This window comes from Dasypus novemcinctus, chromosome 5, assembly GCF_030445035.2.
Source record: "Dasypus novemcinctus isolate mDasNov1 chromosome 5, mDasNov1.1.hap2, whole genome shotgun sequence".
NCBI classification, from domain to species: domain Eukaryota; kingdom Metazoa; phylum Chordata; class Mammalia; order Cingulata; family Dasypodidae; genus Dasypus; species Dasypus novemcinctus.
In genome coordinates, this window is record NC_080677.1 from 133,537,738 (window position 1) to 133,564,607 (window position 26,870).

Genomic DNA, 26,870 nt, shown 5'->3' on the forward strand with positions numbered 1-26,870 from the left:
CTCCCTTTGGTGGGAAGTTCCATTTTTAAAAGATTATAACCAACTTAGAAGTGGGAATTAAGTAGAGAAAGAAGGTTAGGGAGATCAGGAGGAAAATGCCCCTGGTCTCTCGACTGTTAAGCTTGGGCTAAATGCCCTAGCCTGAAGACAGCTCAGAGGATTAACTGATATCCCTACCTTAAAAAGAAGGAAAAGTTCCTATCACTTGGTCCTCCATTTATAACACAAAGCAGAATAGTATTTTTATATTTAAATGTAAAAACAAAAAATTATATATATGGGTGTGTGCATATGTGTGTTTTTCTAAAGGAAAACATTCTAAGCATTAGGAAGCAAATTTGATGCAAGTTTGGTTAGAAATAAGGGTCTCCTTTTGAGTGGGGGTGGGAGAGACACCTTGAAAAATTGGCTATTTAGGGCCATTATTCCTTCCCTACCACTCAAGGAGTTTGGTTGTGCCCTGTCCACCTTTCTGAAGAGAATGGAAATGGGTGGAAGCAGGTTACTAGCCGTGGCAATCACCTGAGTTCAGTGGCTCTGGATAAAAGATAACACATGTGCTTGTACACACACCGGGTGTTAGTATTATGAGTTGGCTGGTCAACTTGAGCATGTTCCCAACAAAGGGGGTATTGGAGTTATTTTCTGGTGGAAGAGCATGTCATTAAAGCAGGCCTTTTGATATATTAAAAAAATTTAAAAGCAAAACAAGTTTATATTTTAATCATATTTGTAGGGTTTCTAACTCTTTCTGTTTTACAGAATTGCTTGTTGGCTTCAAGTCTTCCCATCTCTGCCTTTTGAAGAGATGGGGAAGGCCTGGAGTCACACAATTGTAATTTTGTATTCTGGTGTCTTTTTCCATGAGTGCAGGGTATTCCTTTCCTTTAAGATTTCTGAAGAGTCTTTTTTTTTTCTTTTTATAATTAAAAAAAAAAACAACCAAATCCTAAAAAAAAAAAAAAAAAAAAGAGAATACCATGAACAGCTGTACACCAACAAATTAGATACCCTAGATTAAATGGACAAATTCCTAGAAACACAAATTACCTACAAAGACTCTAGAAAAAACAGAAGATCTCAACATATCAATAACAAGTAAAGATTGACTCAATCTTCAAAAACCTTCCAATAAGGTCCGCGGTTCAAACCCCGGGCCTCCTTGACCCGTGTGGAGCTGGTCCACGCATAGTGCTGATGCTCGCAAGGAGTGCTGTGTCACGCAGGGGTGTCCCCCACGTAGGGGAGCCACCCAGCGCGAAACAAAGTGCAGCCTGCCCAGGAATGGTGCCGCACACATGGAGAGCTGACGCAACAAAAAGAGACACAGATTCCCGTGCCGCTGACGACAACAGAAGCGGACAAAGAAACAAGACGCAGCAAATATCAAATAGACACAGAGAACAGATAACCGGGGGGGGGGGGGGGGGGGGGGGGAAGAAAGAAAGAAATCTTTAAGAAAAATACAAAAAAAAAAACTCCCAACAAAGAAAATCCCATGGCTTCACAAGTGAATTTTTTGCCAAACAATCCAATAATTAAAACCAATCCTGCTCAAACTCTTCCAAAAAATGTAAGAGAAGGAAACACTCTAACTCATTTATGAGACCAACATTACCCTAATACCAAAGCCAGATAAAGATACCGTAAGAGAAAATTAGAGACCAATATCCCCTATAAATATGGATATAAAAAGACTCAACAAAACACTAGCAAATCAAATCCAAAAACACATTAAAAGAATTATACGCAAGGGTCAAGTAGAATTTAGCCCAGTTATAAAGAGGTATTTCAATATAAGAAAATTAATATACTATACTATATTAACAGAACAAAGGAAAAAAAACACATGATCATCTCAATTAATGCAGAAAAGGCATTTGACAAAACCCAACATCTCTTCTTTATAAAAACACTTAGGGAAGCAGACTTGGCCCAGTGGTTAGGGTATCTGTCTACCACATAGGAGGTCTGCGGTTCAAACCCCAGGCCTCCTTGACCTGTGTGGAGCTGGCCCATGCGCAGTAGCCCCACACACAAGGAGTGCACCCTGTAAGGAGAGCCACCCCGCGTAGGGGAACCCCACGTGCAAAGAATGCGCCCCACAAGGAGAGCCACCCGGCATGAAAGAAAGTTCAGCCTTCCCAGGAATGGCGCCGCAAATACGGAGAGCTGACACAACAAGATGACGCAACAAAAAGAAACACAGATTCCTGTGCAGCTAACAACAGAAGCGTACAAAGAACATGCAGCAAATAGACACAGAGAACAGACAACTGGGGCGGGTAGGGGAAGGAATGGGGAGAGAAATAAATAAATAAATAAATCTTTTAAAAAAACAAAACACTTAGAATATTAGGAATAGAAGGAAACGTTTTCACCATGATTAAGGGCATATATGAAGAACTGCAGATAACATCATACTGTAAAAGGCTGAAACTTTCCCTTCAAGATCAGGAATAAGCCAAGGATGCCCAATGTCTTTCACTGCTATTCAGCACTGTACTGGAAGTTCCAGCTAAAGTAATTAGGCAAAATAAAGAAATAAAAGGGTATCCAAAATGGAAAGGAGAAGGAAAACTTTCATTATTTACAAATGACATGGTCCTGTATACAGAAAATGCTGAAAAAATCCATAACAAAGCTACCAGAACTAATAAATTCAGCAAAGTGGTTGGGTATGAGAACAACATGCAAAAGTCAGTAGTGTTTCTATACATTAGTATTGAAAAACTGGAAGAAGAATTCAAGAAAAAAAATTCCTTTTACAGTAGCCCCTAAAAGAATCATATATCTAGGAATAAATATAACCAAGGATGTAAAGGACTTATACACAGAAAACTACAAAGCAATGCTAAAAGAAATCAAAGAAGTCCTAAACCTATTACTTTTTCTTGATTGGAAGAATAAATATTATTAAGATGTCAATTCTACCCACAGCAATTTAAAAATCAATTCAATCCCAAGCAAAATTCCAAAAGCCTTGTTTGCAGAAATGGAAAAACCAACCATCAAATTTACATGGAAAGGTAAGGAGCCCAAAATAGTCAAAGCAATCTTGAAAAAGAAGAACGAAGTTGGAGGAATCACATTTCCCAATCTCTAAACTTATTACAAAGCCACAGTAATCAAGAACACGATATGAACACAAGGACAGACATGTAGACCAATGGAATAGAATTGAGAGTTCACAAATCAACCCTCACATTTATGGCCAACTGATTTTTGACAAGAGTGCCAAATCTACTGAATGGGGGAAGGATAGTCTCTTCAACAAATGGTGCTGGCAGAATTGATGTCTATAGGCAAAAGAATGAAGGTTGACCCCTACCCACACCACATACAAAAGTCAACTCAAAACGGATCAAAGACCTAAATATAAGAACTAGGACTTTTAAAATTCTAGAAGAAAACATAGGGAATCATCTTCAGAACCTTGTGCTAGGCAGTGGTTTCTTAAAGTTTATACCCTAAGCACAAGCAACAAAATTAAATTGGATAAATAGGATCTCATCAAAATTAAAAACTTTTGCACAGCAAAGGACTTTATCATGAAAGTAAAAAGACAACCTACAAAATGGGAGAAAATATTTGGAAACCACATATCTGATAAAGGTTTAATATAGAGAATATATAGAATTCCCTCAATCAACAACAAAAATTCAAACAACCCAATTTTTAAAAATTGGCCAAAGAAGTGAATAGTCATTTTTCCAAAAAAAGATATACAAATTGCCAATAACACATGAAAAGATGCTCAATATCATTAGCTATTAGGGAAATGCAAATCAAAACCACAAAGAGATACCATTTCTCATCCACTAGAATGGCCACTATTTTAAAAAATTAAAAATAACAAGTGTTGGAGAGGATATGGAGAAATACTAACATTCATTCATTGATGGTAGGAATGTATATTAATGATGCAGTCACTGTGAAAAACAGTTTGGTGGTTTCTTAGCAAGTTAAGTACAGAATTAACAAATGACCCAGCAATCCTACTTTATTCACTTGAGTGAAATAAGTCAGATATAAAAGGCCAAATATTGTATTCTCTCACTGATATGAATAATTAGAATAAGCAAATCACTGAGTTAGAATTCTCGAATAGGTTACCAGGGGCTGGGTTGGGTATAGGGAATGGGGAGTTAAAGCGTAATTTGTATAAATTTCTATTTGGGTTCATTTTCTCCCCATATATTTACTTTTTATTGAATTTTTAAATGTTACAGAGTTTCTGCACTGCTAAAACCATATCTGAAAATTCAAAGAAAGAAACTGTACAATGCACAGCCTCTTCTGATTCATGGGCATTTTGATAATTTCACAATCTTTTAAAAAGTTATAAAATGAGTTGAAATTTTAAACCTGCTGCAGGACTTCAGATTTCTAGTACAGTATGCCATGAAATAACATTTCCACATATTCATCTAAGTTCACTCCTCGAAACCATAATACCCAAGAAGATGTTCCTGGGAAAGCATACCTTTCAGGGAAAATATGTGGCTCAATGTCCAAGAGATTATATAAAGTTTTGGTTCCCAAATGAAGTCTTCAGTTTAACCAAGATCCCTTGTGTCTCTTTTAAACACCCAACCTCTCCTTGGCTCAGCTGCTCACCCAAATAGATCAGAAGGTAAGCATCCTTCCTACCGCCTCAAAAAATGCCAACATTATTGCCCAGAAGTGGTTGGCAGGTCCTATCAGAAGACACTGTAACCCTCCTGGAGTCCAATTCCTGAAATGATACTTTCATCAAGACTGAACTCCTTCACGAAAATGCTCCCACATCAGGATGGTTTTATTCACCCATTTGCTTCACTCTTACCAATAGCAAGTCTGCAACTCCTGTATCTGGCAAAAGGATTTATTATAGAGAAACCCAGACTCTGCATCAAATGATTACATAATAACACTTTGAAATATTTATATTGAACCAATGAGACAAAACTAGGAAAATATCAGAAAATCTTATTAGATGGAAAGAAACTTTTCAGTAACTCTGGGTAGCTTCTTGAAGTTCCTTTTAAGGACTGAAACTTACAGGATCATTTAAGCTGTAATTATTAAAAATACAAGTGCTACATCACCTGTCTTCTGCCCCAGACTCTTCAAATTTACAACATAAAGACACACCAAAAGGCTGATAATAGAGTTAGCTGGGACAATCACTACAGCTACAAAACATCCAATACCTTGAAAACATGGGCACAAGTATGATATCTGGAATTCTTGCCAAAGATCACACAAGAACCATGGAACTTAAGGGTTTTAGACAAGGTTTTGCTCATGCTGCTTTGAATTGACGCAAACAGATCAATGAATGCTGTAGCATGAGCTGAAACCTGCTAGATATTGTTTCCACTGCCATTTACTATACAATTTAAACTTGAATAGAGACTAGAGACTTTAGCAGCACCTGAAGTAGAGCCCCCTGGTGGCCACTGTCCTTTACACCAAAGGCTATTTGGTTCCATTGTAGGAGCTGGCAAATTCATGGGATATTTCACAATCCTAATGCATATTTCAGGTTACTAAACCAAGCAATACGTTCTGTCAAGGAATTAATCCCAAGTCAAAGCGCAAAAAAAAAGGCCTTACTGTGGAAAACAGAAGAAGTACTACTCAAAAAATTACTAAAAGAAATAAGATTATTCCTTCCCCCAGCCCCCTTTTCCCACTTGGTGAACCCAGGTTTAATTTACTTTGTGGTTACCTCAGAATACAACTAAAGGCTTAAATAATAAATCAATGCCCTACACAAATTATTTGAATATATCAGTTCTTTAAAGAGGCATGTTCCAGGAAGTCTAACATAGCTATAGCCTACTACAAAGAGTGTTCCTTAAGGGTGGGGCACAGGACAGGTTAGTTAGAGTCACTTAAATCTTCATCTTTTACAGCAGATCAGAACACAGATGGCTGACTTTCTGCAGGATTTGAAAGGAATCCAGTAGAGCTGGTTTCAAGTTTCATATTGACACTTTTTTTTCTCTTTATTTTTTTTAATGTTATATTAAAAAAATATGAGGTCCCCCCTCACCCCACTCCTCTGCTCATAACAACAACCTCCTCCATCATCATGACACATTCATTGCATTTGGTGAATACATCTCTGAGCACCGCTGCACCTCATGGTCAATGGTCCACACCATAGCCCACACACTCCCACAGTCTACCCAGTGGGCCATGGGAGGACATACAATGCCTGGTAACTGTCCCTGCAGCACCACTCAGGACAACTCCAACCCCTGAAAATGCCCCCACATCACATCTCTTCCTCCCACTCCCTACCCCCAGCAGCCACCATGACCACTTTCTCCACACCAATGCCACATTTTCTTTGATTACTAATGACAATAGTTCATTAATAGTATATCTGTAAGTCCACTCTAATCCATTCTTTATTCCTCCATCCTGTGAACCCTAGAATGGCTGTGTCCACTCCACATCTATATCAAGAGGGGGCTTAGATTCCACATTGACACTTAATAGCCATAACCTTCTTATCCAGAAGATGTGACCCACATGAAGTCTACAATGAGTATAGCAGGTTAATTTTAAATTTTGGAAATGGATGGTGGTAATGGTAGCACAACATTGTGAGTGTAATTAACAGCAATGAATTATATATGTGAAGGTGGTTAAAAGGGGAAATTTTAGGCCATATGTATGTTACTAGAATAAAAATTAATAGATAAAACATAGGACTATATATATAACAGAGTGAATCCTATTGCAAATGATGGACTATACTTAATAGTACAATTATAAAAATGTTCTTTCTTGAATTATAACAATGTACCACCCTAATGCAAGGTGTTAAAAATAGGGTGGAATATTGGGGAAAAAATATACCCTGTGGCAATTTGATATAATTTTATGAATCCAAAAAGAGAAAAATTATACTTATAAACTAATCTATTTCTCTGGGTGTGATACTCTTTGATTATATTAAATTCAGTTGAGAGGCCTTTCATTAGCTTACGTGTTAAGATTGTTTTAAGGCTTTTGATTCAACTGTCAGTAAGGCGTGATTTAGGTTGAGTCTCTACCTCCTTGCTAGGTCTGATATAAATGGACTCACATGGACTGACACACAAAGGAAGAGAGAGTTCTGTCCTTTTTGGCCCTGCCATGTGACAGAAAGGAGAAGGCTCAAACAGCTAAGACCCTGGAGAGATGAGTCATTTGCCTGATAGCTTATTGCTGAATTTGGGAAGAGTGCAGACTAGCAAGACTGATACAGACAAGTCCTATGCCAGCTTGCATCTGAAATTGGGAAAGAGAGGAGCAGCTGGGCCTGAGAGAGGAAGCCCAAAGGGCAAGGCAGAGACCATGCACAGGTTGCCTGCCATCTTGCTTCAACACATGACAGCTGACTTTGGTGAGAAAGCATGCCTTTTGGTGTCTTGAGTTAGACTTTCATGGCCTTAAAACTGTAAGTTTTTACCCCAAATAAATCCCCGTCATAAAAGTCAACAGATTTCTGGTACTTTGCATTGGAACCCCTTTGGCAAACTAATATACACCCTAATGTAAACTACAAACTATAGTTAATAGTACAATTATAATATTCCTTCATCAACTATAACAAAGGAACCACTAATACAAAGTGTTAATAATGGAGAGGAGGGTAATATGGGAACACTGTACTTTTTACTTGATTTTTCTGTACAACTTCTCTACAACTTCTCTAATTTTTCTTTTAATGGAGAATTTGGTTGTCCATATTAATTGGGAGCTGATAGCTCTATGAGAGTAACAAGCTAACCAAACACCAGCTATAAATTTACCATAAAAAACCTGAAAAAGAGACAGCTAAGAACTCTTATAGGGTCTGAATAAACTTCAAAGACTATCTCAGACTACTCCTGCAAATGGACCCAATTTAATTGGGTTGGACTATGGAGCATTTACACCCTCAAGGAATTGTTCAAAACAATAAAGCAATCAGCCTAAAATCAGTGGAGACTAGCGGCTTGGTGTGATATCAGCAGAGAATTTAAAAGAAAAATCAGGAATAGAGAGTTCAAGACAGTCCTACTAAAACCATTGTCATCCACGATGATTATGTACAACATCCAGCCTAGGCCCTCTGATGAGCAGCATCAGAGAATTAATACTGGAGGAAACAGACTTCACTAAAATAGCCCAGCCAAGTCACTAAAAAAATAAACAAGGAAAAAACAACAATAAGATACCTCCCCTGGGGGGTGGGGAGGATGAGAATCAAATACCCAATATTGCTACAATATATCATTCCTAATACCCAATTTTCAACCAAAACTATTAAACCTGTAAAGTATGACCCACACACTGGAAAAGGAGACAACTGAAACTAGGTATGAACTTACAAGTAAAGAAAGGTATGATGACAAAGTTCTCAAATAAAGTATATCAATAAAGAAGCAGAAATTTTTTAAAAAACACAACAACAAATGGAATTCTAGAGAAAAAAAGTGTAAAAACAAAAATTAAAAATTCACTAGAGGGGCTCACCAGTAGATCTGTACTGGCAAAAGAATCAGCACAACTGAATATAAACTGATATGATTATGCAACCTGAAGAACAGAGAGAAAAAAAGAAGAAAAATGAAGACATCTACATCACTATTAATTAGCACTATTCACAAACTGCCCAAAGGTGGAAGCAAACCAAGTGTCCATCCACAGATGAATGGATAAACAAAATATGGTGTATATATATATATATATATATATACACACACACATACATACACACACACACACACACACACACTGGAATACTATTCAGAAATAAAGAGGAATGAAGTTCTGATATATACAACATGAATGAATGTTGAAGACATCATGCTGAATGAAATAAGGCCAAACAAAAAGGACAGATAATTTGATGTTTCATATAGGGAATAAGAAAACTATGCAAATTCATAAAGACAAAAGTAGATTATAGGTTACCAGGGGTGGGATGGGGGTGAGGAATGGGGAGTTAAAGCTCAGGTGTAAACAGTATCTGGATACAAGATTAAGGGACAGCCACCTCTGAGTCTAAATTTCAGTGAAAAAACATTAAATTAGCAAAATGTCAAGTTTCAACAAAAGATTACAAAACTTATAAAGAAGAAGGAATTGATAACCAAGGAAAAGGAAAAGAGTAAAGCATTAGAAACCACCAAATGAGCAAACAAAAGCAAATTAGTCAAGTGATCTAATCAAAAGGCCCTTTAACTGAAGCAATCTAATCAAAAGATCCCTTAACTGAATCTAGCCAACAGGTCCTACATAAAATAGGCTTATACAAACAGGAATGGATTATCTCAAGAACATAGTTTTCTGGGGTCCACAGAAGACTCAAATCAGGACAAGTACTAAATATAATCAAGACTTAAAGGAAAGCATGGACAAAGAACTAAAGGAAATCAGGAAAATGATAGATTTGCACAAAGAGAATATTAATAGAGAGGTGAAAATTATGAAAAGGAACCATAGAGAATTGAATCCCTCTAGAGGGATTCAACAGCAGGTTGGAGCTGACAGAAGAAAGAAAGAACTTTAAGATAAGACAATTAAAATCATCTAGTAGGATGCCATCAAGTGTACCAATATATATACATTGTGGGAATCCCAAAAGAAGCAAGAAAAAAGAACAGAGAGAATTTTCAAAGAAATAATGGCTGAAAACTTCCCCCAAATTTAATTAAAAAAAAAAAAACAGTAATAATCACATCCAAGAAACTCAATGGATAAAGAATTCTGAAAGCCACAGAAAGAAGCAATACATAACATACAAGGGACACTCAAAAAGATTAAGTGCAATTTCTCATAGGAAACTATGGAGGCAAGAAGGCAGTGAGATGACATATTTAAACTGCTTAAAGCAAAAATTGCCAATCAAGAATTCTGTATCCAGCAAAACTGTCTTTCAAAAATGAGGGAGGGATTAAGACATTCCTAGGTACACAAAAGCTAAGGAATTCATCAATGTTAGACTGGCCCTACAAGTAATGCTAAAATAGTTCTGTGGGTTGAAAGGAAAGGACACTAGACAATTGACTGAAATCACCAAAAGAAATAAACATCTCCAATAAAGATAATGACATAGTAAATAAAAATGCCACTACTTTTTTTTTTTAATTTGTAACTCCATTTTTTACTTCCTATAGGGTCTGAAAAGTAAATGCACAAAATGTAATGAAATAGCAGTGGTTTTGGACTCAATGTATAAATATGTAATTTGTGACAAGAACTACATAAAGGTGGGGGTAAATGAACATAGTTTATATATGTTTTATTATATATAAACATTTAAGTTGGTATCAAAGCGAACAAGATTATTATAGATTTAGGATGTTTAATTTAAGCCCTATGGTAACCAAAAGAAAATATCAAAGAATATGTAAACTCAGAGAGACATAGAGCATATGTTACCAGGTGTTGGAGGCAGGAGCAATGGGGAGTTACTGCAAAATGAGTGTACAGTTTCTCTCTTGGGTGAAGGTAAAGTTCTAGTAATGGATGGTGGTGAAGGTACTGCAACATTGTGAATATTGTTAATCTCAATAAATGGTATGCTAGGGAGGGGTTGAATGGAAAGATTTGTTGTATATATACTTCCACATTAAAAAAAAAACAACTAGAGAGATAATGACAAATTAAATACAATGCATGATATTCAATGTGATCAAAGGAGGAGAAAAGGCTCAAAAGGACATTATTGGAACTTACGTAAAACGTGGAATACAGAATGTAAGATCTACATCCATGTTAAATTTCTTAAACATGATAACTCCATTTAAGGTGATTACATAGGTCAATACTCTTGTTCATAGGAAATATTCATGGAAGAGTATGTGTACAATCTGCTCTCAGATGATCAAAAGATAGATGAAAGAATGAAATTAAAGGTAGGAAAGGAAGAAGAAAGGGACAGAAAAAGAGAGGGAAGGAAAAAGAAATGGCAAAGGGCAAAATGTTAAAATTGGTGGATCTGGGACAGTGTGGTTATGTTGGAATTCTCTGAATGGGGTTTTATTATTTTTGCAACTATCCTATTACTTTAAAATTATTTCAAAATAAAAAGTTAAAAAAGAAAGCATAGTCATAAATATTTGTAACCTTGGGATCAGGCAATAGTTTCTTAAATAGAAACCAAAGGCATGAGCACAAAAGAAAAAAATAGATTAGACCAACAAAATTAATAACTTTTGTGCTTCAAAGGACATTATGATGAAAGCAAAAAGACAGCAGAAAATTACAAAACACTTGAAAACTATGCATCTAATAAATTTGTATCTAGAATATATAAAAAGTCTTGCAACTCAATACTAAAAAGATAAATAATCCATGTTTGTAAATAGGCAAGGCATTTGATTAGACATGTCTAGGAAGAATATATACAAATGGCCAAAAAGCACAAGCAAAGATGCTAAACATCATTAGCCATCAGGGTAATGTAAATCAAAACCACAAAATAAATTACATACCCACTAGGATGGCTATTATCAAAAAGACAAGATGATAACTGTTGGAAAAGATATAGAGAAAACGAATCTTTCATATACTGCTGGTGTCAGCGTAAAGTGTATAACTCTTCAGTGAATTCCCTGGAAGTTCTTCAAAAGGTTAAACAAAGTTATCATTAGACCTAGTGATTATACTACTCCTACGTAGATGCCCAAGAGAAATGAAAACACGTTCATGCAAAAACTTGTATACGAATAATCACAGCAACATTATTCAAAACAATCAAAAAGTGGAAAACACCCAAATGTCTATCAACTGATAAGTGTTTTAACAAAACATGGTATAACCACACAATGGACTATTACTTGGCAATAAAAAGTAATGAACTACTGATAAATGGTACAATATGACGTTGAAAAGATTATGCTATGCAAAAGCCAGTCACAGAAGACCACCTTATTGTATGATTCCTATTACGTGAAATGTCCAGAATTGGCAAAACTAAAAAGTCAGGAAGATAATGGTTGCCTAGGGATATGCATGTATGGAGCTTCTTTTTGTGGTGATGAAAATGTTCTAAAATTGATTGTGGTAATGATCACATCTTATGAATACACTAAAAACCAATGAATTGTAGTTTAAATGGGTCAGTTATATGGTATGTAAACTACCTGACAATAACACTCTTATATTTTTAAAAAACCAACAACATTGTGGATAAAGGCCATTATAAAAACCTACAAAATTGTGTAGGGCTAAGTATAAACTATAATGTAAACTATAGCCCTGGCAAGTACAATGCTTCAATGTGTTCATGAATTGTAACAAATGTAGCATACTAATGAAAGATGTTGTTAATGTGGGAAAGTATGGGAGGGGTAGGGAGTAGTGTATATGGGAATCCCCCATATATTTTTTAAAATATTTATTATTATTTCTTTATTTCTCCCCCTTCGTTGTCTGCTCACCTTTTTTTTTTTTTTTTAGGAGGCAGTGGGAACCGAAGCTGGGGCCTCCCATGTGGGTAGGAGGTGCATAATTGCTTGAGCCACTTCCGCTCCCTCACCTGTAATTTTGATTTAACATTTATGTAATCTAATGCTTCTTCAAAAAATTTTAAAAAATTTAAAAACCAACAATCTAAGCACACTATCTTTTTAATAAATTTTCTGTAACGTAGAAATGCTAATAGAAAATAAGTGGGTACTTATTTTCCCTAGTAAATAAGTACTAATAGAACATGTTGACACCTAAGGATTTTCCTGTGATTGTGCAAACTTCTTAAAAGGAAGAATAAGAAATAAACAAATGACAATTAAAAAAAAAAACCTCCCACAAACATTATTTGTTGGGATAAAAGAGGAAGGCCAATGTTTATTGCAAAGATTTACCACATAAGAGCCAGAATTCATCTCATTTGACACAGATAAGGAAAGGTTGAAGAGACCTGTTTAACAATTCTTCTATCTCAATATTTAATTTTACAGTTTAACCTGTATAATCTCTTGGTGCAAGTAGGTATATATATCTAAATATGTGTGAAAAAAATTTGTTTTATAAAACTTAATTTATGACTTTATAGTTTGAGTGTTGTTTTTACCATGCATAGGTGATTCTTCATCAGCAAACAGATATGGTTCTATTTCTTTCAAGGAACTTCTACCTTCAAGTCGGGCAAGGAGCTTACAAAAGAGAGAGAGAAGGAGAACTCATTATCTAGAAATCTACATTTATATAATTTTCCAAATGTCTATAAAAAGTCTTAATTTTGATGATTTAGAGGAAATTATGAAATAGGAAATACAATATTAGAGAAATATTGCATTCTTTTATTCAGAAAACATTTTGGTTTTTGTCATATATCAAATAGTGATGATATTTTATAAAATGAGTCCCTACTCTCAAAAGAGCTCATAGTTTAGTTTGGGCTATAGGACCAAATTGCTAATTGCCAAGTATATATATTCATACCATATTATCTTTTTTTTTTTTAAGATTTATTTTATTTCTCTCCCCTTCCCCTCCTCCCCTCCATTGTCTGCTCTGTGTCCATTCACTGTTGTGTTCTTCTGTGTCTGTACGCATTCTCAGCGGCAGTGTGACTCTGTGTCTCTTTTTGTTGCGTCATCTTGCTGCATCAACTCTCCATGTGTGTGGTGCCACTCCTGGGCAGGCGGCACTTTTTTTTTCCCACATGTGGCGGCTCAATGTGAGGTGCACTCCTTGTGTGTGGGGCTCCCCTACACGGGGGACACCCTTGTGTGGCATGGCACTCCTTGCATGTGGCAGCGCTGTGCGTGGGCCAGCTTACCACATGCGTCAGGAGGCCCTGGGTTTGAACCCTGGACCTCCCATATGGCGGCAGATGCTCTATCAGTTGGGCCACGTCTGCTTCCCCATATTATCTTTTTCACTGTACTTTACCATACTTGTTTTACAGTTATTTGCTTTTCTCTGTATCCCCCATTGTATTGATAACTCCTTATCTAGTGAGGAGAGGGGACAAAAAGAATGGTCAAAGAAAACTTCCTTGAGTAGCTACCACCTGGGCTGTGTCTCAAAAGATAAGTAGGAATTTGTTAGGTGAATGGTGCATAGACAAGCATACTAGGCAGATGGGACAGCATCAGCCGTGGCACAGAGGTCACAAATAGCATAGTGTGTAAGTATACTATAGACAAATTGGAATTGCTAGAGTTTGTAGACTGAAATAAGTACAAGAAGATGTTATCATAAAAGAAAGCATACATCAGATCACAGAAGGTTTTAAATGTCACATTTAGGAGCTTGTTCTTTAGCCAGTAGATAAGAAAAGCTACCGAGCGTCTTTGACTTATTTTTCCTTTCTTCCTACCCACCACCCACTACCACCACCATCAAGGGGTTTTAAGCTAAGCAGCAAGAGGTTGGCTAGCACAGTTGTTAAGAGTAGACACTTGGGACTCCAGAATTGGATCATCTAGGTCACTTGTCTGGGCCTTACATTTCTCGTTTTAAATTGAGGATACAAATGAACCTCTCTCACAAGGCTACTGAGGATTAAATGTTTTTATAGAGTGCTTGGCACAGAGTTAACTATTGACTATTACTATCTGCTTTTCAAACAGATCATCTTAGGTTATTAGAGGATAGATTTGAGGGGAGTAAAACTAGATGCAGAGAGAAGTTTGGAATCTGTCACACTAATTTGGAGGAGGATTTCCTGAACTAAGGCAGAAGTAGGATGAAATGAAGCAGGATTGGATGACTGATTTAAATGTCAATGAGGCAAATGTAGTCAGAAAGTTTCTAGGGAATCAGCATGGTTGGAAAAAAAAAAAAGGGAGAGAGAAAGAAACATAAATGAGAAGAAAAGCAGTCACCCTTTATTTGTATCTTTTAAAAAAATAATTGCACTTCCTTGTGCATTTTTTAAGAAGTTTGTGCTTGCTGTCAGCATGTGCACAAACGTTTCCATTTGCTGCACATTCTTCTGTGTCTCTTGTCCTCTCGTCTTCTCTTTAGGAGGCACAGGGAACCAATCCAGGACCTTCTAATGTGGGAAGAGATGTACTCAATCACCCGAGCCACCTCAGCTCCCCGGTTTGTTATGTCTCTCACTGTCTCTCTGTGTCTCTTTGTTGCGGCATCTTATTTGGCCAGGAGACCCTGGGAATTGAACTGGGGGGCCCTCCATATGGTCCCTGGGAGCCTAATCTCTTGAGCCACATCCACTTCTTAGTATTTTTTTAAATTTTTAAATTACATTTCTTTGAAGATACATAGATCATAAAAAATGTTACACTAAAAAAAATAAGAGCCTATTTATATTTTTTAAAGTGAAGAAGTTTTGAAAAGATTGCCTTAAGTGATGAAAAGCTTCTAGACATTAATGTAGCAAGTATTTATAGAATTTCTATTACGTATGAAGCACTGTGCTAGGTAAAATGAAGACTACAAATATGAACATGACAATTAACCTACATAAAAGAAGTTTCAATCTAAGTCCTCTAGATGATATTAAATTATAAAACAAGGTAAAGATTGGTAAATCCATGAGAAAGATATAGATGGAGTGCTTTGAGAGAGGAGAGATTGTGAAGAGATATAGGAGGTGAACTATTTGCATAAAAATACTAAGACAATTACGTCCTTTTTAAACCAGGTTGACAGTTTCACTGATGGTGCAAAAGCAATGGTGGGTGATACCGCTGGCACTTGGCACAATCAAAATGTGTATCAAAATATACTAGGATATGGGAAGCTGACTTGGCCCAGTGGTTAGGGCATCCGTCTACCACATGGGAGGTCTGCGGTTCAAGCCCCCGGCCTCCTTGACCCGTGCGGAGCTGGCCCATGCGCAGTGCTTATGCGCGCAAGGAGTGCCGTGCCACGCTCCCGTGTAGGGGAGCCCCACGTGCAAGGACTGCGCCCCGTAAGGAGAGCTGGCCAGTGCAAAAGAAACTGCAGCCTGCCCAGGAATGGCGCCGCACACACAGAGAGTTGATGCAGCAAGATGAAGCAATGAAAAGACAAAAACACAGATTCCTGTGCTGCTGACAACAACAGAAGCAGACAAAAAAAAAAAAGAACACACAGCAAATAAACAGAGAGAAAAGACAACTGGGGGGAGGGGGGGAGGGGAGAGAAATAAATAAAATAAGTCTTTAAAAAAATATTTACTAGGATATGAGCAGCACAAGCTCACAGTGAAAAAATAAATAAAAAAACAACCCATCATTTTCATATAAAAATGTCTTTAATGAAGCAGTAAAAAGTATTAGTTTTATTAAATCATAATTATTGAGTGAACATATTTTTAGTATTCTTTGTGATGTCATGGGAAACATACCGAGTAGTAAAGAATTTAACCTTCCCCAAAGAAAAGTTTGACCTTTGCCCTTGGGTCCTAGAGATAATCTCTAAGTTTCTAGAATGTTCTGCCTGATAAAAGTATGTCTACTTGGGAACCTTGGGCCATGCCAGGTAGTCTAATGATGTGATTTATGGTGGGTGCTTTGGGTCACACAGTATCAGCTTGACCTTGGAGGGGCTGGAGACTGAGGTCAGCTGTATGGGCAACTAACCATGTTCTTTGCAGCAGAGCCCCAACAAAGATTCTGGACACCAGGATTCAGGTGAGCATACCTGATTGGCCATATCCTCCCAGAACCTGAAAACAGATTTACCCTTAGATTTAAACTTACAAAGAGTAATTAATATTAGCAATCTTTAGAAGTCAATTTATGAGGACAAGGTATACCCCAAACCTAAGCAGAAAATACCCTAAAAATCTGACATACACCTGATTGTAATAGAAAATAATAATGCTGTCTAGATTTGAGGAATGAGTCAAAAGAAGCAAGCTATAGTCAACCTAGAGTTTCAGAGGGGCAGAGAAGAATTTAAGTGTAATTTATTCCAGTGTAAAGGGAAACCAAGTAAGTGCTACTTCACATTGACAGCAGAATCCTTTTAGAAAAGATTAACACATCAGGCAATCTGAGCTTGGCAATAGTGGCCATTAAGATAATTCAAGCATTTCTCTTGATCCTCTAAGCAACTGTTTAATTTTGCTTCTGAGGCACATTTTTCTAACTGGGGAAGAATACAAAGTGGACACAAGGATTTTAGTCTAGTTGGCAGTTCCACTAATCACTGTAAATTCACAGATTTGGTATTTGAGTTATAAATCAGTATCTGCTAGGTTCTGTAATCATGAGAGGCATTTAATAGCTACAATTTGAGTGTTTGCTGTGGTATCAGCAATTCATACTTTTAAACATTGTCTCTTTTAATTGTCACATTAACTCTATTTGCTATTATTCAGATTTTTAGATGAGAAATTAAATGCAGAACAAGGATTTAACTGAGATCTCTTTGAGTCTTAAAACCTAGAAATTTTCTACTATGCTGCACATCAGAATCAGTATCATTGAGTCTAATCAAATATGAGTACAGAAACTAAACTGAGGTTTTGGACCTATTAAGCTAAGGATCAAACCAAACTGGGGTCCTGTCCAGGCAATTATCTGACCTCTCTCAAACACATCTATTAGTACTCCCTCTAATGCCAACAAAGAGCCTCAAATGTTTTCAGTGGCATCAATAATTATTGGAGCAAGTATATAGCCTGCAAAAGGGATACTACTCAATCACATAGATATTCATTGGTAAACATTTAATGCAAACCAAATGTGTTCCAGGGACTGAACCAGGAGGTGAGAAGATGTAGCAGATTCAGTTCCTGTCCTCAAAGAATTTAATGGGAGAAGGGTCAAAAGTTTTTAAAAAGTACAATAAAGTATTTCAGGAGCTATAATAAAAGTATACATGGGCCACTGAGAAGGCATCAAAAAGGGGAGGTCATTTCTAATATGTTTGTGAAGAACAGCTTTAATTCTGAATCAGAGATTTAGTACATACCATAATTAGCACAGAATGTACATTGATACTAAGATATCTATTTTTTTTAAAAAGATTTATTTATTTATTTTCCCCCCTTCCCCTCCTCCTGCCCTGCTTTTTGCTGTCTGTGTTGTCTTCTCTTCTCATTTTCTCTCCTCTAGGATTCACCAGGATTCAATCCTGGAGACTCCTGATGTGGAGAGAGGTTCCCTGTCAATTGCGTCACCTCAGTTCCTGGTTTCTGCTATGCTTCACCTTGACTCTCCCCTTGTCTCTCTTTTGTTGCGTCATCATCTTGCTGTGTGACTCACTTGCATGGGCACTGGCTCATCACGTGGCCACTCATGCGGGCACTTGCGCTCACCATGCAGATACGCGCTCACCATGAGGGCACGAGATTGAACCCAGGTCCTCCCATATGGTAGGCGGAAGTTCTATCACTTGAGCCACATCTGCTTCCTGAGATGCCTATTTTCTTAAGAGTAAATTTATACAATTCCAAAATGTTAAAACATTGTTCCATCTTTTGTCTAATAAAAAGCAACAACAACAAAGAAAACTCTGTGATGGGTAGGAAGAGACTACAAACCATATTTGAGTCTCATTACAACTGACTAAAATATGAAGAGCTAAATCAGAACTTCTAGGGATACCCTTTGATCTATAATTAGTACCATGTTGGTTGCAATCTCTAAAACTGATGGGTAAAAAAAGTATGCTAGGATATAATTAGGAAATGATCATTAAGATAATTAACACTTATTTAATACATCCTATGAGCCGGTCACTGTTGTAAACATTTTATTTTGTAGTGTGTTTATTCCTCACAACCTTTGAGGTAGATAATATTTATAATCCTCATGTTATGGCTGAAGATACTGAGGAACAGTTTTAATCCATGCTACTTTGTATTAGGACCAAATTACACATAAAAAGTAGAAAAAGAGAAACTATGTGTGCTACTCTTACACTGATTTTTCAATATACTCTTCTCACATATTATTTCATTTTATCTTCAACGCATTTTATAGGCAACTAGTATTGGTATCACAGGTAAGAAAGGCAGTGATACAGTTAAATCAAGATCATACACTAAGTAGCAGAACCTGGGCTGTCCTAATTTAGTACTCTACTGGAATGATGCTGTGGAATGTAATGGAGGTTTATGGAGGGCATGTCCACGCTGTGACTGTCACAAATCCAGTCATCCAAAGGTATGAAAATAGGTTGAATGTGTTCAGATGTATTCTGTTGAAAATGCCACCCATTAAATTCAAAGTGTCTTGTTGGATTCAATGTGTACTACAATAACCTAAGAAGGACTAGGTTCCTCAGCCACTTTTGTTAAGAATCTTTACCATGACCATATTCTTAGAGCTAAGAAGACTTTTCAGGCTCTTCTATAGAAAATCTTTTCCATGACTATTCTTAAAGCTAAATTTCTTTATGCTGAGAGTAAATTGGATCATTTGCATGAAATCCAATAAAATGGCTAAGTATACATCCTTACAGATATCTTCCAATATCATATTTTATCATCAGAAACTTTGTTTCCAAAGACAGAATAACAAACATGATATTAAAAATGGACATAGGGCAGCGGATTTGGCCCAGTGGTTAAGGCGTCCGTCTACCACATGGGAGGTTCACAGTTCAAACCCCTGGCTTCCTAGACCCGTGTGGAGCTGGCCCATGCGCAGTGCTGATGCGCGCAAGGAGTGCCGTGCCACACAGGGGTGTCCCCCGCGTAGGGGAGCCCCACGCGCAAGGAGTGTGCCCCACAAGGAGAGCCGCCCAGCAGGAAAGAAAGTGCAGCCTGCCCAGAAATGGCACCGCACACACAGAGAGTTGACGCAGCAAGATGACACAACAAAAAGAAACACAGACTCCCATGCCGCTGACAACAGAAGCAGACAAAGAAGACGCAGCAAACAGACACAGAGAACAGACAACCAGGGTGGGGGGGAGGGGAGAGAAATAAGTAAATAAATAAATCTTCTTAAAAAATAGACATAGAAGGTAGAGCATAGTGGACTTTTTAAATGGGCAATTTGAGAGAAATTTCCCTCATATGAACCCCCAAATTGTCTCCTAGGGTATCCCCATGCTGACAGTATCTATTCTTAACTTTGTCAATTCATTAATTCTCATAGCCACCCCCAGCCTTCCTATTCTGGAAGGAAGTAGAGCAAAATACTGTACTTGGACTCTAGAAACAGAACTCCTGCTCTGCCACTTGGTAGCTATGTAAGTTCGGAGCAATTATTACACTTTTCTTAGTCTTCTGTTTTCCTCCTAACACCAACTTGTGGGGTTGCAATTTACAGAAATTAAAAAGGACACCTTCCACAGTATCTAGCATATAAAAGGTACTCAAATGATAACTGTGGCTACTATGTCTGTATCTTTATGCATTTTTTCCTTCTACCTGGAATGTCCTTAGCCTCTACCCTCAATTAAATTCTCTAAAGGCTAGACTATTGAACAGATGAAAAGTTGATACCTTCTTCAAGGCCAGCTTCTTCCATGAAGCTATAACTATACTTAAGAACACATTACCAATTCATATCCCCATAGATCAGCCTCTTCCTCTCTTCTGAGAGGCTTGCCCGTGGGAAATGCACATTCTGCAGTGCTCTTCAGGTCCTAAGTTTTACAGCAACAGGTCCTTAGACTCCTGAAGGAAGTCTTGGGAAGAAGCAGATTGAAGTATGGGTGTACATGGGTGGTGATGGTGGTGATGGTGGTGGTGGTGGTGGTGGTGGTGGTGGTGGTGTGGTTGTAAGTCAAGACTTTAGTTTGGGGCTTATTAAGCTGTTTCCCAAACTTTTTAATTTTGAAAAATTTCAAAACTATAGAGCAACAGTAAGAACAGTACAGTGAACCCCTATATAATAACTTGACCTAGATTCACTAATTGCTAGCATTTTGCCACATTTTCTTTAACTTTTTTTTTCTGAGCCCCTGCCACCCACATACTTTAAAATATATCTTCTAAGGAAAAAAATATTATCCAGCATAACCATGTTACGATTATCAAACTAAGAAATGTATACAGAAATACATACAAAACTTTTCTATAACACATAGTCTATTATATTTTCCCCAGATCCAGGATTCAATTAAGAATGAGCACGTTAAATTTGGGATGCCTATTAGATATCCAAGTGGGAATGTTAAGAAGATAATACAGCATATGTATCTGAAATTCAGGGGTAGGGTCTGATTTGCTTACCAATGTTTCATTATGAGAAAATGAACTAAATACTAAGGAAATACAGTTGGACTGGGTGCCCATTTGAGGTTGATATTTATAAGTTTAAAATGAAATCAGTCAGTCAGCTTGTGATTTTCTCTAGTAAAAGTCAGTCGAGTAGGTAGAGACACAATGAAAGTGGACAGGAGTTTAACCCTGGTTATGAAAGTAGGTTAGAGATGTAAAGAGGCAAGGGAGCTAAGGGTATTAGAGTAACTGTAATGATGGGGCAGGGTTTCTATTCTGGGTAAGAAGGAAAACAAAGGGAATGGGTGCTGTTCTAAAAGATACACAAAACCAAAATATTATTTAATAAATATTAAATATTTGTGTTATTATTTACCTCTGGCAAAAAGCCCCCATACCTTTTCTAAGAAAATCAATCTTTATTGTCAGTAAACATTTATTAAATGATTACAGAAGATTCTGCATTAAGTGTAATGGATACAAAGAAGTCTAAGAACCCAAATGAAAAAGGGTAGAGCTGAAAGGGAACCAAGAAATCATAGCCTAATACCCTCATTTTATAAAGATGGACACAAAGGTTTAATGACCTTTAATGACAAAGTTTGTTCAGGGCAGAGCCAAGACTAGAACCATGGTGCCTGAACTTCTAGTCTAGTATTCTCCATCTCAGCCCTCTACAATTAAGACATTAGAAAACTTCTGGAAGAATGTACAAAAACTATTTATAGTTATTATCCTTGGTAAAAAAATAACTGGAGTGGGAAAGTTGTCTACTTTTAACTGAATACAATTTGAATTTTCTGCCATGAGTATATATTACTTTAGTAATAAAAATAATGGGGCTACAGAGATATACTTACCAAATGCAATGGATATGTCATGATGATGGGCGTGAGTGTTGCTGGGGGGGGGAGTGGTGGGGTGGTGGTGGTGGGGTTGAATGGGACCTCATATTTTTTTAATGTAATATTTTAACAAAATGAATAAAAAAATTTTTTTAAAAAATAATGGGGCTAGTTAATTTCAAAAAAATAAAAAGCAAAAAGTACGTTGTGCCCATCAACCAATATCGGACAGATAGTTTCAATTTTTCTGTTCATCAATTATTTTTAAACTCAAGGCATATTAGCATTTTTTGAGAAATCCAATTTTATTCCCCAAATTGTATAAATGCAAAGCACCATAATATTTAACAACTGTATATAAATGAAGCCATTTGGTAGATGGTACCAAAATATTACCAAATTCATTGAGTCTTTTCTAATATTCGCAATGAGATTTAAAAGAAAAATGCCATTCCCACTTTGCAAAGGCAAAGTAAAATGAATTATTCTATAGTGAATTATACTTAAATGCTTGTCTTCTTTAAATAAAGGGCTTGGTATATTCTCCACTTATTATCTCGCTTGTCATAAATTGCATCACTAGAATCCGTTAAAAGAAAATATTCCTTGTAACTCTGTTTTCTTGGAAGAGTTTGTATGAAATGCCTTTGCCCTACTATTTCATAAGATGTAGGAAAGTTTAACTATTTTCTAAGGTTGTAATTCCAGTGAGTTAACATTTTAAGTAATTTATTTAGTTTTTGTGATAGCTTGTGACTTCAGATATATTTCTCAACACAATACCTCAAAGGAGAATCCATAAAATGGACTAATGTGCAAAAAAAGAAAGAAAATAGTGTTCAAACAAATTAAGCACTAGCCATACTGTATCCAAAAGCACTTAGAGAAAAAGAGACTTGCTTAGTTGGTTTTGTTAACAGACAGGAAAAAGAAAAAAAGTAGCACCAACTTACCTACCTTCCTGTTCTTCTCCCCAGCAATCTCATCCCTACTCTATTCCAAATATATTCTTATGAGCTAGGCAATCTTCCTTAGAATCTCCAGACAAATATGACAGGCATAGCATATAACTTTGAATTCTGGTCCATGACTTCTGTGTTGTGCTTCCACTTTTTTGGATGCCAGGCTTGCTCTGACTGCAAATTAACCTCAAGTTTTAACTGTAGCAGCTTTTATCCCAAACTGCAGCTCCACTCTCAGAGCAGTGGTCACCAAACTGCAGCCCATAAGCCAAATCCAAAAGTTTAAATATAAAGTTTTATTGAATCACAGCCATGCTCATTTGTTTACATATCTTCATATTATAAGAGCAGAGTTCAGTAGTTGCAATGGAAACCACAGGTCTTATAAAATCTAAATATTTACTATCTGGCCCTTCATAGAAAAAGTTTGTTGATCCGTTTTAGAGTACTAATGCCTCTTCTTTAACCTTGCTCAATACCAGAACATCAGAACATCAGAAACAGAACCACTTCTGATTAGATTCAACTTATATAAGTGTATTTCATAAGAGATAGGGCCTACCTCCCTTTGACTAGTTTCCTTCCAAGAATAAATCAAGGGATTTGCCTAATTACTACTGACACATAACTTTATCTTCTATAAGGAGACATATTTAGCCATAGGAGAAATAAAAACATTTCTCTGGTGAGGTCATGCCAATCAGTCCAAAGTTATATCCAATCCTAAATATAGCAAGGCTTCTGTTTCTTTGTCCAAAGAGAAAATTATTCTAACAATATTTTGTAAGAAAATCCTTAATAAACAGGCTGGTGATGCTTTACTTTTCTTCTCAATTCAAAAAGAAATGAATTACAGATAGAACTTTCTTGTACCTAAGCAATGCTCTCACTGTGCCTTTGCACATTCAGTTTCCTTTGCCTGGAAGGTTTTCTCTACTTTAGCTCTTTATCCAATTCTATTTATCCACCCTTGAAGTTTTAGCTAAAATGTCAACTCTTCTGATACAGACTGTGACAGTTCGAGCTTTTTGTGGGCTCCAGAAAATATCATGTTCTAATCCATTCCTGTGGGTGTGGAACCCTTTGATTAGACTGCTTCACTGGCATGATCTCATGGTCCTCTTGCTGGAGTTCACACTTCATATACAGAAGACTGAAAGCAGAGACACACAGAGAAAAAGTGGCAGAGACAGAGAAATCCCGAAAGGTTGGAAGAGACATGGAGAGGGGAGAGATGAGCCAGATGCCTGATCACCCACAGTTGAGTTCAGGGACTAAGTAAGCCTGGAGGAAAAGGCAGAGACCCAGACAGGCAGAACTTCCATTGTGTTTTGCCACATGGTAGGAGTCTAGGATTGCCAGCAGCTTTCTTTCGGTGAGACAGTACCTCTGATGATGCCTTGATCTGGACATTCACAGCCTCAGAACTGTAAGCTTTTAATCTAAATTCCCTTTATAAAAGCCAACCCATTTCTGATATATTGCTCTCGCAGCTTTTAGCAAACTAAGACTTAAGCGCTTCCTCCTCTGAAAATGCACAGAACTTTCTACACTACTATAACTTTATAAAAACATATCTATCTAGATAGATATAAATAGATAGCTAAATGGATGGATATAGAATGACACAGCAAATGTAGCAAAATGTAAATTTTCATAGATTTTGTATCTGAGGAGGGGTATGTTGGAGTTGTCTGTATGGGTTTTGTATTATTTTTGCAACATTTAGTGAAATTAATAAAATAACTAATACTTTTTAGTGCTTTTATGCCAGATACTGTGGTAGGTATTATTTTGCAACTGTCCTGTATATTTGAAATTATTTTAAAATACAGAGTTTAACAGGTGGAAAACAAAAACAAAAACAAAAACAAACATCTGTCACCATAATTTGACTAAGTGCCTCTAAAGGCAGGGAGGGGCCATGTATATTCATTTTAACATTCAGTGAAATTAATAAAAATAACTAATATTTTTCAGTGCTTTTATGCCAGACACTGTGGTAGGTGCTTCACAAGCATCTTAATATAATCCTCACAGTAATCATGCTCAAATGATGAACCTGAGGTAAACCGAAGTCCTTCCCCTTTCTCATTCTAAATCTCTTCCTAATTGGTCTCTCTCTACAACCAAAACTTTGACACCCCCTTCTAAACAGTTAACTGCTCACTGGACATCTCTGGTGGAATAAATGTTTTAAAGGCACTTTAAACGTAACATATTCAAAACCAACCCTCTCACCCTACTCTCTCTCCAAAAAAAAACCCTCCTGGTCATATTCCAGTGTTTCTCGTAACCTGAAGAATGACACCACCAACCATATGAGCCAGAAACCATGCTATTATCACAGACACCCCCCTCTTCCTCACCTCCAATATCAAGCCACCACCAAGTCTTAGGTAATTACCGCCTAAATAATTTTGAATCTATACACTCCTTTCTATCTCTATTACCACCACCTGCTGCCAAGTGACCATAATTTTTCACCTGGATAAAAGCAAAAGCCTTCTGCATCTACTCTGAGCCCTCTCAAATTCACTTTGAAGCACTAAAGTCCCAGTGATCTTTTAAAATTGTACATCTGTTCATTTCACTGCTTAAAATCTTTCCATAGCTTCATACCTCATTAGAATCAAGACAATTTACAGAAGGCCCCGTATGATTTGAAACCCACCCACCTCTCCTTTCCAGCTTCCCCTTACACAACGTTCTTGCCAAACCAACTTCCTATGGTCCTTAAAACTTCAGTTCAGTCATCTCCTCCTCCAGTTACTCTTTCAATAGGTTCCTGCCCCGCATATATTGTTGTTTTTAAGTCAGCCTCCCTTACAAGTTCTTAAATGTCAGAAGTTGTGTCTTTTCTTCTAATTCCTATCGATTAACCAGTTGTTGACATAAGCGCTCGATACTTGGTTAAAATTCCTGAATACTTTCTGTCCGTGCAGCAAAGGTCTTGTGGCTATGGAGATACTTGGGTTGGGAATGTAAATTTGGGATAGCAAGGGCTTGATGCCAATAAGCAGACACCTTTAGACTGGAGGGAGAAGGTGAGATAACGTACTCAACTACCCCTATTCTAGAAAAGCTACGGTAAACGCTCCAAATGAACGCGATTCTTCCTTTTCCTTGCTTTTCTTGATTATACCATCTTTAACTGTAGTTAATTTGTGGCCGGTTTAACACCATAATCCTTGCAAGTAGATATCTCGTAAGCCCTCAGTAAATGATTATCCTATCTATCAGTAATGACTTCCTCCCAGAGTGTGCGCAGTAGGCCTCCCATTTCGGAGGACTCAGGAGCCTAAGGGGCCGGCTCTTGGTACAAAGATGAGAGGCGGCGAATGGAGCCAGAATCGCCAATCTGAGCAAAGCGCACCCTGTTTTCGTCTCAGGTCAGAGGGAAGCCGTAGAGTGATGGGGGGCGGGGGAGCTGCCTGAGGACGCCGCGCCGCCCTCGCACCCATCCAGTCGCTGCCCGACCTGTCCCGGGAGCAGAGCCCGGCAAGGCCGCGGCACTCCCCGGCCTCTCCCAGCCTTCCGGCTTCCCTCGGGTCTCTCCTCTTCTAGGAGACCTTGTTTTCATCTGCCTCATTCTTCACTCCTCACGCCGGGCCCTCGAGTGTTCCCTCCCTTTTATCCACCCAGCCGATCTCACCTCCGTCCCAGACTCAGCTCTATGGAAGTCACTACACATCCCGACGGCTTCAGGGACCAGGGACTTAATTTTCCCGCTGCCAGCGCCATTTACCAACTACGCTAGTCTAGCAGCGAAGTCAGACCCACGGACCAACAGCGCTCGGGAGAGTGAGCATGCGCACGAAACCAACGCTCTGGCCCGGGGCGCCGAGACAGGGAGCATGCTCAGAAGAGCGTGTGGGTCGCCCGCTGGCAGCCAAGGCGGCCCTGCGCCGCTCAGCACCTTTCCCGGCTGAAGCTGACGTCAGACTTCCGTCTCCCCTGCCTCAAACTCTTCGTCTCCTTGGTAACCGAAAGACAGCTAGTGCT

General features: G+C 37.7%; 1 protein-coding gene across 1 annotated transcript in view; it reads right to left on the reverse strand.

The window, feature by feature from the left end:
* Positions 1-26,660, reverse strand: part of XRCC2 (X-ray repair cross complementing 2) — a 76,367-nt gene extending 49,707 nt beyond the window's left edge. Inside the window, exons 1-2 of the mRNA XM_004476306.4 lie at positions 26,521-26,660; positions 13,049-13,130 (exon numbers count right to left, since the gene is read on the reverse strand). Coding sequence (XP_004476363.1) covers positions 13,049-13,130; positions 26,521-26,559 — 121 coding nt within the window. The 5' untranslated portion in view covers positions 26,560-26,660. The remainder of the gene's footprint in view (positions 1-13,048; positions 13,131-26,520) is intronic.
* Between the last annotated feature and the right edge of the window lie 210 nt (positions 26,661-26,870).